This window comes from Palaemon carinicauda, chromosome 39 (genome assembly GCF_036898095.1).
Source record: "Palaemon carinicauda isolate YSFRI2023 chromosome 39, ASM3689809v2, whole genome shotgun sequence".
Classification (NCBI taxonomy): Eukaryota; Metazoa; Arthropoda; class Malacostraca; order Decapoda; family Palaemonidae; genus Palaemon; species Palaemon carinicauda.
In genome coordinates, this window is record NC_090763.1 from 55642763 (window position 1) to 55656900 (window position 14138).

The 14138-nt window shown below is 34.3% G+C and overlaps 1 protein-coding gene across 2 annotated transcripts in view; it reads left to right on the plus strand.

Annotated features, from left to right (window-relative positions):
• The window catches only part of LOC137630880 (uncharacterized), a 344792-nt gene extending 332113 nt beyond the window's left edge, over window positions 1-12679 (plus strand). For both annotated transcript variants that reach the window (XM_068362415.1, XM_068362414.1), the window contains 2 exons: window positions 141-306; window positions 9189-12679. In XM_068362415.1, coding sequence (XP_068218516.1) covers window positions 141-306; window positions 9189-11889 — 2867 coding nt within the window. In that variant the 3' untranslated portion in view covers window positions 11890-12679. The remainder of the gene's footprint in view (window positions 1-140; window positions 307-9188) is intronic.
• The last annotated feature ends 1459 nt before the right edge of the window (window positions 12680-14138 follow it).

Genomic DNA, 14138 nt, shown 5'->3' on the forward strand with positions numbered 1-14138 from the left:
AATAGTTAAAAAAACAGATATATTTGCAATTAAATTCTAAAAATGGGCCAAGATCACGAATCATAACAACGGCCTTTCTATTTATCAACATGACATCAAATTCATTAAAATCAGAACCTAATTACGCTTTCATTCAACAGCTTGTAACAGGACGTACTACGGCAGAGTGGGCGCCACTTACACGCTGCAGATTCCCCGCCCTAGGAAAGGCACTCTGCCACACTTCTGCCAACTGACCTTCATCGCCTCAGGGGACGTTTACGGTGACCTGGTTCAACTGAGTATTGAAAAGTTCAACCTGGGACGGTAAGGACAGTTCAGGGACAGGAAATTGTTGACTTTATTATAATGTTGTATTGCACTAACGAGGGACTGGTGATATCAGTTTATTCATTTTTTCATTACTGCTTCGTGTAACCGATCTCATTATGTAGGTAAAGGAATTGTTAACTATATTACTACACACACACGCATATATATTTATATATACATACATATATATATATATAATATATATATATATATATATATATATATATATATATATATATATATTATATATGTGTGTGTATATATACATACATACATATACATATATATATACATATACATAAATATATGTATATATACATATATATACTGTACATATACATATGTATATATATACATACATACATATATATATATATATATATATATATATATATATATATATATATATATATATATATAATATTCATTCAAATCATCATACTTAAAGCGCTTTCCCCAACTCTTTTCCATGAAAAAAATACCCCGCAAAACTCTCTTACGCTGTATCATACTGCGCGATGTGCAAGTTATGTAATAACTGAGAAGCGGGATGAATGCAACTAACTTTATTTCGACGAAGCATGAGTTTATATACAATCAGTTCCAAGGAAGAACGGCACAAAATTTCAAACACAATTATGCAAGAACATACAGACTTAAACGGTTATTAGTGGCGAGTTGAGGGCGATAATGATATATATATATATATATATATATATATGTATATATATTATATATAAACATTTATATAACAGAAATACCGTTACAGTTTATGATCGTGTGTGATACACGTCCGGTACAATACAATCTAATCCCTTAGTTCAACCTTGACGTTCTACCCCACACTGGCTCCACCCAAACTCGCTTCACTCCCTCTAATTCATCCATCCTTAGACGTCAATAAAATCTTAATCTCAATTCTCTTATCACATTAGTATGCTTTAAGCAACGGCGATCCCCTTCCCCTGTACATCGAATTAATTCCTTTGTCTGGCTCTTACGCAGCAAGATCTTCAAATACCTAAACATTCTCATTTCTGTTCGCCCGAGCTTCAGTATTTGAAATTCCCCGATTTCAAATGAATTCAAATTAATCTTGCTTAACTATCTTATCAAATACCTAAACATTCTCATTTCTGTTCGCTCCAGCTTCAGTATTTGAAAATCGCCTATTTCATATTAATCAAAATCAATGTTGCTTAACTATCTTATTCATTACTTACTTGCTGGATATAGCCTCAGTATTAGCGAATTTACCTTTATAATACATATTTAAAATATTCCTACCACTTCCTCACCCTACTCTGCTATTCTCCTCGTCTCTAGGTAACCACCACATCACATGCATGGAAAAAATCCCCAGAGATTTCATTATTAACATCTTTAATCACTTCATCTATAAACACGTTAAACATAAAAAAGTTAAATGTTGGTTCTCTAACTTCAGACATTACTGTTTAGCTACAGGCTCTTGTCACTATTTTTTTTTCTTTCTTTTATTCATCATTTCATACGCCGTAAAACACTTTACTAACACTTAACCCATTCTTCCATTTGATATGTATAAACAAGTATCGAAACATGACTTCAAAACTTCATATTGTAAAATCATATACACACACAAACATACATACATGCATACATACGCACACATATAATATATATATATATATATATATATGTGTGTGTGTGTGTGTGTGTGTGTGTGTGTGTGTGTGTACATAAAAATGTTCAATATGAAGTTAAGTTTCAATACCTAGAAGGAATCCACAGAAATAGCAGGTAATGGTCACGAACCCTTACTCTAGTATTCATCAATCAACAGAAAATATTCCAAAACAGCAAAATATTTCTCCCTACGAATGCATCATAGTTCAATTCCATCTTATTCCCTATACCTTATTCCCCTCCCTATTTAATATTTATTTCTTCCATCCTTTTTAAAAACTACAATATACCCCGTTTTCTAATATTTGCAGTTTATTATTCTTTCCATACGACCACACCACCTAAAACCGTTCCGATCCCTTCATTCGAGTATATATATTATATTTTCTTTCCTTTTATACAGAGCATATTTGCATATTTTTCAACGTCCACAAAGACAATTTAAATGTTTTTCTTCCATTAACAATAAACCCCACACTTTCAGTTCGTAAGGAATAATTACCTGAACACACTATTCATACATTCAAACTCCGCTTCTCTAGTCACGCCAAATCTCTCCCGTCTTTTGCAAATACTCTGCCACATTCCTCGCCTCTCCTCTTTTCTCATATTCCCCTCACTGTTTTCATTCTTCCATAATCGACATAAAATGTCATTGTTACATCCTCCTCGTTTCTACTTATCTTGATAAGTTTATTCTTTTTCACAACCATTCTCAAATCTCTCCTATTAGTAACACACTGTTTCCCTAGGCTTTTTAATTCTAATAGCCAGGCCTTCTCCATCATGAGGCTCAATACTACGCAGTACTCTAGAAGTTTTATTCCAGTTGTTACCAAGTTGTGGAATGATCTTCCTAATCGGGTAGTTGAATCAGTAGAACTTCAAAAGTTCAAAGTTGGAGCAAATGCTTTTTTGTTGACCAGGCGGACATGAGTCTTTTTATACTTTATTTATGACATATTTGTTTTTGATGTTGTTAATAGTTTATATATGACATGTCTGTTTTGACGTTGTTACTTTTTTTTTAGAATGATTTATTATTAATTTTGTTCTCTTCATTTATTTATTTCCTTATTTCCTTTCCTTACTGGGCTATTTTTCCCTGTTGGAACCCCTGGGCTTATAGCATCTTGCTTTTCCAACTAGGGTTGTAGCTTGGATAGTAATAATAATAATAATAATAATAATAATAATTCACAATATATTCTTATTACTACAACTTGGCAGCTACACCAACTACATCATTCAAACTCTAAAATTACTGAACAACTAAGGAGACATAATAACCCTTGTATCAGATCCGCCGAAAGACCAAACAAGTCTCTTCCCTGTTTACATATTCTAAGACATGCTTAAGAACTTAACACATTGAGAATGGTAATACTGAAGTATAACCAAAAAATGTAAAGCTGATGCCTTCATTCCATCACATCAAATATGGATGACGAAGTGAGAGGATGGAAATACGGAATTTTGTTTTTTTAATAAAGATATTCTATGATTGAATACCAATAAAATACTCTCATGTAGGTATTAAAAGTAAGAAAATCAAATAACGTGTTATCATTTCTGCCGTTTGCAAAACATGCTTTCAACGTAACTATTCAATGTGGAACCACTATTTTTTTGTAAATATTATATAAATAAATTGGAAAAAATATATTTACCAATAAAATCAATATAATGAAATAATCATGGATAACTTTGATCTCTAGGTTTTCTTCGTTTTCTTATATTTTACCAAAAGCCCTCCTTCCCAAATCATTAAGGGATTGTTTTTTCGTTTTTTGTGTTTTTTCTTTACACAAAACTTAATATATATACCCTCTTGCTTCCATCCCCTTGTCTCCAAATTCTCATGAAAGCTCACTGAGAAAACGATTTTAAATGCAAAATACTTATCTGAGCTTCTAACACATGCAAGTATTTAAATATTAAAATGTTCTCAAACATCTATCTTATAACATACACTTGATCCACACTCTTCTAGTCTTAACATTCATTGCTCTTCCCTTCTGTCATTCAACTTAGTTTCACCATAAAAAAACTACCTTAATCATTCCTAGGTATAGCCAGACCCTATAATTCTTGGCCTTCATTTTCTAAACCCACGCTGTTCTTTCTCTTTCATTCCTTTTGTCATCTATCTTACCTTATCAAATAAATATATCAGAACACCAATTCAAAAACAGGCCAATATTAACCTATATGATTCTTAGTTTTCTCTATCAATTCGACCCTTATACCAAGAAACAAATTCTTTCACTCATTCCATTGCAATATTTCTACGGCCATACATTTCTTCACATCACCTACTGCCATACATTTCCCCACATCATCTACTGTCATACATTTCCCCACATCCTGGTCATAGAATCAATCATATTTTTAACACCACACGGCATCGCAACATTTTTCTTTTTATTCCCATCAACTACCAGTGTCTAAACAGTCTTACCTCTTGACTGCCTTCGTTATTAAAACCTAAACAGCCATCTCAAAAAGTATCCACAACCTTACATTAACCATTCCCCCTTGTCATTCATCTCTACCTCGCTTCTATTCTCCTAACTCTACAACTCTTCAAAACCAACACTCCACCGACCGAGGAAATCAGTCATTACTCACAGTATCTTCCACATTAACCTTTCCCTTTATATTAAGTTCCCTGAAAAAAAAAAAAAAAAAAAACTTCATGCTAAAGTGTTTGCTCCACTTGACTTTATCATGTTTCTTATATTCCTACCACTGTACATGACTCGTGAAAAATGGCAGCTAAATATTAATCTACAATTTGTGGGTGACTGTGATTTTCCGAGTGGTTGCCGTTAAGCGTGACAGAAATATATATATATATATATATATATATATATATATATATATATATATATATATATATATATATATATATATATATATGCATATATATATATATATTATGTGTATATATATACTGTATATATATATATATATTTTTATTTATATATGTATGTATATTTATACATATATGTATGTATGTATATATATATATATATATATATATATATATATATATATATATATATATATATACATATATGTATGTATGTATATATATATATATATATATCTATATATATGTATGTATATATATACATATACATATATATATATATATATATATATATATATATATATATATATGTGTGTATATTTATATATATAAGGGAAATTACTTTACTTTTTTCTTGACTTCTTAGCAACTCCATACATCCTACTAGACACTTGTACTACACCTACTCTTCAGTTATGCATTGCAGCTCAAACAAGAGGGGCACTCGGTAGAGCACAAACCTACACCGCGACAACTTATTCCTCGATCTTTTGCTCGACCTCAACCTTGACCCCTAAACCTTCACATGTATTGATTGGTATGGATTTTAATACATTCAAATATGAACCCATTTTGAAGTCTCTGTGACAACGATATCCAAACTTATTGCTGATTACGTGAATTGGAATTTTTTCTTGACAGTGACCTTGACCTTTAACTTTGATCTTCCAAAATTTAATCATTTCCACCTTTTTACGTAACAGTTAATCACCGCAAATTTCATTACTCTACAATTAAAATTGTGGCCAGGAAGTTGATCACAAACAAACACACAAACAGGTGGCAAAACATAACTTCCTTCCAACTTCGCTGGCGGAGGTAATAATCTACTTTATACTTCACTTGAAATCTTTGACCTATAGTCAATTCTTTTTAGTGAGGCAGATTTGCACAGACTCGCAGGGGTGCCCTTTTAGCTAGCAAAAGTTTCCTGATCGCTGATTGGTTGGACAAGATAATTCTAAGGAATCAGATAGCAGGAAACTTTTCCGAACTAGAATGCCACCGCTGCTAGTCAGTGCAAAGGCGCCTCATTAAAAAAATTTAGTATTGCAATACTACCACAGAACCTTTTTATTCCTTTATCCTGCTTTATTCAACTACGGACACTCGCTTGTAATTCCCATCTATTATTTCCAACTGCGTCCTTAAACATCACCGTTTTTATCAATCTCTCTCTATATTCTCTACCCACTTCCTTCTCATCAAAGGTTTAGTGACGCACAGACTTACACACACACAAACAGACATACATATATATATATATATATATATATTATATATTTATACATATACATATATAATTACAAACACATATATACATATATATATATATTATACATGTTTGTGTGTATGTAAATCCGAGTGTATCTCTGCAAACATCTAAGAGAGAGAGAGAGAGAGAGAGAGAGAGAGAGAGAGAGAGAGAGAGAGAGAGAGAGAGAGAGAGAGAGAGAGAGAGAGAGAGAGAGAGAGCTTACCCCGGTGCAAGGAACAGAGATAATCTAATTATTGCAAAAATTTCACGGAAGACCCGACAATAACGAATTCCAAATATGATTAAGTGGTGGGAAGGTTTAGAGAAAAAAATAAGATGGCTTTTATGCGGTTAAGATGTTTTGTAATTAAATTTCACGAGCAGAATGGACTAAAAATTAAGTTCAGGTTAATTTAGTAATGGCATGAAAGGTAGAATTGAAAAAAAATATATTTCAAAAAGAGAGAGAGAGGTACGTCATCAGAGAAAAAACCGAAAAGAAACTTATTAAAGTTTTATATATACTATATATATATATATATATATATATATATGCATATATATATATATATATATATATATATATATATATATATATATATACATACATTTATAGATAGATAGATATTTATATATGTATATATATATTTATATATATATATATGTGTGTATGTATATATATATATATTATATATATATGTGTGTATATATAGATATACATATACATTCTTCAAATTCTTCAAATAAGCCATATATTTTAATACCTAAATGGCTGGATTCTCTTATCGACCTCGGGATCAGAGCCCCATGGCGGAACCACTCATAGACAATAGCTTCTGGCTGGCCAGGCAATCGAACCCTGGTCCAGGAAGCTGGGATGACGGTTACATACTATTTATTCATACACACAGATATATATATATATATATATATATATATATATATATATATATATAAATGTATATATATATATAAATGTATGTATATATATATATATATATATATATATATATATATATATATATATATGTATGTATACGACTAAATATTTAGATAGATCTGCATACACACAGATTCAACCCTTCCCACTCCTTACCCTTTCCCTAACCCAAAATGTACCTGTAAGGGTACCCTTCTCACTAGGTATGACTACTCGCTATTCCCCAAGCCGAAGGACGGGGAGAGACCAAGTAGTCATAAGTTTGACAAGGCCACTCGCCGTGAAAGGAATGAAATATGTACAATTTATATATACGAACAGATACTTGCTCTTTATAATATAAGGTAGATTTTAACGAGTTCTGCCCTATTTCTCGACCTACCAGGTGACAATTAAATCTAAATTACTTATAATGAGTCAATATACCATGAAAATACCATAATATCCTATTTAATAGAAATTAATTTTCTACACCCAACCAATTAGGATTCCGACTTCTTTTATGGCATGTAGGCTAGTAGCATGACTTGCAACTACCTAGCTTTTCATTTAAAGACACAAGGGTTTGATTGAAAACATAAGGTAGCGTTGATTTTCATTATATTGAATCATTAGGGGTAATTCGAATTAATTGGGTAGCCTGGTGGGTCCGGAAGGTGGCCAAAAGCGGTTAGGTAAATCTCGCTCATATATATATATATATATATATATATATATATATATATATATATATATATATATATATATAATATATACATATATATATATATATATATATATATATATATATATATATATATAGTGTGCGTGTGTGTGTGTGCGCGCGCGCGCAAGAGTGGGAAAGATTCGATAATAGGTCATCAACGAGAGAAAAACTTATTAAATTTCAACAGGAGAGAGAGAGAGAGAGAGAGAGAGAGAGAGAGAGAGAGAGAGAGAGAGAGAGAGAGAGAGAGAGAGAGAGAGAGAGAGAGAGAGAATTTTCAGTGTCTAAAAGGGTACGAATAATTCAAAAGGTAGTGTTGGAAGAGGATGAAAGAAAAGATTTGAGCCACGAAGACAGAACCAGACTTCTTTCTTGACGTTATAAGAATTTGAATTCCTTCATGTCGGGATTCGTGAATGCAAGATTTTTTTTTAAAGGATTTTATTGTCGAGATTCTCACCCTTCCTGGGCATTCCACCTTCTTTATTCAGATAACTTTAACTTTATTCAATTCAAGAGGGTGGTAGCCTTAAAGCGAGTAATCTTTAAATGTAATCAGAATACATTAGTAAAGAAATTCTTTGTTAAATTTCAATAATACAGACATGAGAGTTTTCAAGAATCGTTTGCTTTAAGTTGATATTCAAGTATGACACCCCTCCCCCCCCCCAAAGAAAAAAAGAAGAAGAAGAAGAAGAAGAAGATGGTTATCTGTTTTAACCAATTTGGAGATTATGTTTTTAGTTTTGTTCGCTTGTTTAATCATATACTTCAACATAAATGTGTCTCGTTGAAAGCAGATATTTTTAAGATTTTGAAAAAAGCTGGATCTGAATAAAGAACTTTTGATGAGGGAAGACAGATCTGTTCAGCCTTGACAGAAATTCGAATTCCCAAACTTGCAATTTTTATGTTTTTTTACATCCTGACCTTTCACAATCTTGGAAATAAGTCTGATAGGTTTAGATTACAACTATGAGTACTTCCCTTAGATTACTTCACCAACATTTTTAGGATTGGCATCCTTACTCTTGTTTATCTGATTAATTTTTTGTTATTTCAATCATACTCTATGTTTAATCAATACGGCGTTATATTTTGTAGAATTCACCAGATAGGTCCATGGATTTACCATTATATTCATAATTAGCCTAGTTATCATTACGGTTATTAATCACATTTGGTAATCATTCGTTAGACGATCTCTTTATGCTGAGATTTATAAACCCATTTACCTTAACATGACTAATATTTATCAGTCAGTTGACTTTCTTTATCACCGCGAAACAATAACACAATCATTACTTCTGTAAGATTCTAAAATCATACTATCAAATGCAAAAAAAAAAAAAAAATAAATAAATAAATAAATAAATAAAAAATTCATAGTTTTCCCAAAACCTCACTAACATAATTTTCTCCCTCCCAGGTTCATCTCCCACACCACGTCTGGTTGTCCAGATGGTTACATGCAGATCGAGGAGCTCAGCAGACCTCTAAACTCCGGGTACTGGTGTGGTACTTCGTGGGGACACAATGTCTTCTACTCGGAGACTTCAGCTATTACTGTAATGCTTCGGGTGTTTAATTTGAGTGATGAGGATGGACGAGCGAATCCTGGTGCATTTTCTCCTCAAGACACAGTCATGTTAAGCGTATCCTACAGATTTCTCAAAAAGGAGAAGGCCATTTTACGTTATGGAGCCCCTTACAGTCCTAGTTATCGAGGTGAAGATGTACCGAACACGTTTTGTGACAAATTCTTCGAGAATTGTGACAAAAAGAATTGCAAAATCCAGTCTCCCAACTTCCCAGGGATGTATCCCAGGAATCTAACATGTTATTACCAAATTCGTCAAACCAGAGTGCCAGATGGAAAAATGGCACTAATTCGCGTTAGACAAAGAAATCCTCATCTTATTTACATAAAAGATAAAAATGCCCCGCACCTCTCCAGAGAACGAAAACTGCAGGTTGGGCCTGGTTGCCATGTACTCCATGATTACTTAATGGCTTTTGATGGAAATTCCACAAGGGCTCCTGTTCTATCTACGTTGTGTAAAGGAGGTGCAGCTTTAACAGGAATAACTTCCAGCAGTTCTGAACTTTTACTTCTGTTCCATGCATCTCCATATGATTTCCCTTTCCAAGATTCTCCGCGCAGACGAATATTTGGGTTTGAATTAGATGTAGAGGTTGAATTTGTGGACAGAGAATCAACAGCTTACATAAGGGAAGGTAAATCCTGTGATTATATGGTGAGTAGCAGAGGGCAAAGGAGTGGATATATCCAGTCACCACTACATTCCCTCCTTCCAAATACAACCTGTACCTGGCGTCTTCTGGCTGGAGATACAGAGGTTGTCTGGCTTTATTTCCTTCACTACAGACATGTTCTTCATCCAGAAATGCCACCGCCAGCACAATGTTCTAATACACTTACTATCAGTGATGGAGACACTTTAGCACCACCAACAGAGAGCATACCAATGTTCAGTATTGACCCATATATGAATATTACAATTAATGGCACAGAAGAGAATTCAACAACTACAGGTGTTACAGTGATGGGGCAGTTTTGCCGTCCAGAGAAATTACCTCGGGTGTGTAGTGGTGTCCATGCACCAGGCCCTCATGCAGCTCCTTGTCTACCAGGGGAGAGCTACATCTCAGAATCTTCTGCTTTAACTCTTTCCCTTCGATATGCAGCTGGAACAGCACCTTCCCATGTAGAGTTCTTAGCCAGGTATGAATTTGTTGATAAACGTCAGTGGGGTGTACCGAGTACCGGAGGTGGTACTTGTGATAGGACTTTCACAATGCAACCTGACCGACTGTTTGCTTCCCCTCGAGATGTCTTTCTATTTGGTAGAGGTGGCGCTCACAAATTACGTTGTGTATATACGTTCATAGCCGAACCTCACCAGCGCATTGCCTTACGTATTATACGTTCAAGAATGGGGTCAAGCTGCGGCACCTTATACAAGCACTCATCTAATAGATACGAGTGCTCTCATGATGGTGCAGCTGACAAACCTGCCATTTGGATCACAGAAGAACCTTGGGAAGGTGTTTATCTACCTCGTGCTTGCATATGCAATATTTCTCATGCACAGCCATTTACCATCATATCTTATACAAATATTATAAAGATTATTTTCACAATTCCTGTCATGACCCCTTCCAATGACTATAATGATTTTTTCTTAGAAGGAGAGTACAATATGATAGAAACTAAGGAAATTAAAGACAAAATAAGTAGTAAAGAATGTCAGCTTGGTTCCCGCCATCTTGCAGGCCGTCACGGTAATTTCACAGTAGGAACTGGAAAAGGAAACTATTGCTTATCCTTGCCTCGCCTTGTGACAGCTGCGGATGGATCCTTCTTGTTTCTCCGCATCAGGGGATTTAGTGCCTCTGAGAGTAACTGCCAAATTTCTGGACGCATCAATGTCTATGCCGTGGGAGGTTTAGCACCTATTGCTTCCATCTGTCCAGAACAAAATGAAGATTATTCTAATGTTTTCAGTAGTGGGTGGAAAAGCTCTTCAGAAGGACCCAAGGACGAACATGACCCAACGAATCCCTGGGTGAACAGTTCCATGAACATGGGCCAGAGTTACTACTTCTTCCATCAGCAGCAAGTCGAGTATCAAAAGAGGGGGAGGCATTACCAGCGTCTTAGGCAGCAGATGTCTCGAGATCTGGTTGTGGAGTATGTGGGAAACCAAACAGGGCGATATATGATCACCTGGATAGGGGTCTGGAAACCCATGCAGACAGCCCCACTGTCTCCTGTAGGAGTGGATCTCTGTCCACATCGATGTCCGGAGATTGAAGCATGTCTTCCAGCAGACCTGTGGTGCGACGGGGCTGTTCACTGCCCATCTGGTTTAGATGAGGGAGCAGCAGCCTGCGGTCTCTTAGCCGCCCTTCCATGGGTATATCTAGCAGCAGGTATTGTCTTGTTTATTTCTTTAGTGGCCCTTTTAGCAGCCGTGGTAGTTCACAGGCGTCGTGTTCAAGCTCAGAAAGAAATCGAAGCCTCTATAGTAAGTAACAACAGCCACGGTGGACTAAAGAGCACTACGCAGGACTTCCTCATACCACCTGATAAGGATGGGTGGTGACAAGAGGCCCCTTCTGGCGACGTGGTGCGGGTGGACTACGAGACCACCGTGTAGCCCTAACGAATCAGGATGGGCTGAGGGGCAGTGACCAATATGGATGCTGTGGTCCTCACGTCGCTTGTCGTTGGGATGGGGCACAATCAGAAGATATCTTTAGATAAATGTGTATTATAGACGTCTTGTATATAGATTTTTGATACCTGTACATATGTACACAGCCGTTGAAGATTTTTTACGAATGCAGACAGTTGTTATAAAAAACACAGATTGCATATATTATATCGTATGATGATGTATAGAACATGGAATGCGTGGATGTCAATAAAAGAAAATATGATGAACGTATATATTCTATAATCTTCACAGTTAATTTCATCAAGCATCCATTGTTTGTTGATGATGAAATGGTGAAGAAATGTTGTATTATTCAAATTTTATATAAAATATCAAACACATATATTCGAAATGAGCATATGGAAATCAATTATGCTTCTGGTGCCGATAGGTCATATGCACAAATTTATTTCCTTCTAACCCCCAGATCGAATATACATATATTTGTTGAATGGAAATTATGTAATAATTTGTTCTTTTATGAGTATGACGTAGAAAAAACAAAATATCATAGTTTAGAGTATATTTAGTCTGCTATAAGTCTCTAAGTATGGAATTCTTCATAGATGTTACGAATATGACAGAAGACGAGTGAAAGTGAGTGTGAAAAAGATGAATGTGGTAATGGTGATGGTGGTTTGCATTGTCGTATTTGTAAAATTAATGTTTGTTAATAAAGAGGGAATTGGTATATACGTTGTTTTTTTCTATTCTTTCATGTAAAAACACAGTTAACTTTAGATGAAACCTTACAGCCAAGTCTTATGAAATCTTACTGACAATACTGATGATCACTAATTGTGACATTAGAGATACTATTATCATTCTTATTAACACATTAATCCTTAGAAAGTAATAAAAGTCGTAGTAGACATAAAAACATCAATGGTCATGAAAAAAAAATCAGAAAAATATAGAAACAGTTATCAGGTTAAGCTATTCATTATGGAAGAAGTACGAGTTAAATATTACTACCTTATAATAAGTGCTTTCAAAATCGACTGAATTGTTACAAGCATAGCAACAGAATAAAAAAAAAGGATTTTAGTACTTTCCACAATAAAGAATTTGTAAAAGGTTTCCAATCTTGTGGGAAAAACAAATAACAAATGAAGTCTAATCCACATTCCTCGATTAAAGTCTTTTTCCTCCCTTAAGAGAAACCATAAAATATGATACAAAAAACCAACGATAATAATCTTGGACATGAAACGTTCCTTTGTATTATGAAACCGAGAAGGGAAGGCTGGTAGGCAGACAACGACACGGATTGGAACGGAACAAAGCATCGATCACATACGGGAGAAAAGTGCTGATGCTGACACAAATAGCCTACGAATAAAAGGCCAGTAAAAGAATGGCTTTAATAAGCCCCTCATCAGAGAGAAAAAAAAGGGGTATAAAAAAAATTCAGATTCTGAAACAATACGCGATTGTGGGATTATTGCATCCGGGTACTCGGGGGAAGAATGGAGAGAGAGAGAGAGAGAGAGAGAGAGAGAGAGAGAGAGAGAGAGAGAGAGAGAGAGAGAGAGAGAGAGAGAGAGAGAGAATCTTGTGAATTTGATAGAGAATAATATAAGAGGACACGAAACCAATAAACTATTTCGAGGAATAGTTTAATTTTACATATAAGGAAAATATTAAATTAATATCTAAAATTAGAATTATGGCCATCAGAGAATGACCAGTTATCAACCATTTTACACATGAGTTTACTTACAAAAGCACTCGATATAATAAGCGATTGACTAATTGAAATGAAATAGCAGAGAATGAATGATAAAATATTAGAATAAATGGATGCATATTTAATACCAAAGAAAAAAATAATGGTTTAGTCGAATACTTAATGAATGAAATAAAAGAATCATTTAAATATAAGAGCAATTGAATAATGGAATGGATAAGAACTATAATAATTGGTTATATGGATAATAGAAACACCAAAAATTTAGTACAATAATCAAATGAATGAATGAAGAAGTATCTCATATATGTACTTACGAAAAACCTCATATAAGTACTTACGAAAACACAAAGTACTGAAGGAAATGAGCGATAATGTTCATCCATAGTTTATGTGTCACATACTTTAGGTAAACTAAAAAAAATAGTCATAAAATTTCCCAGAT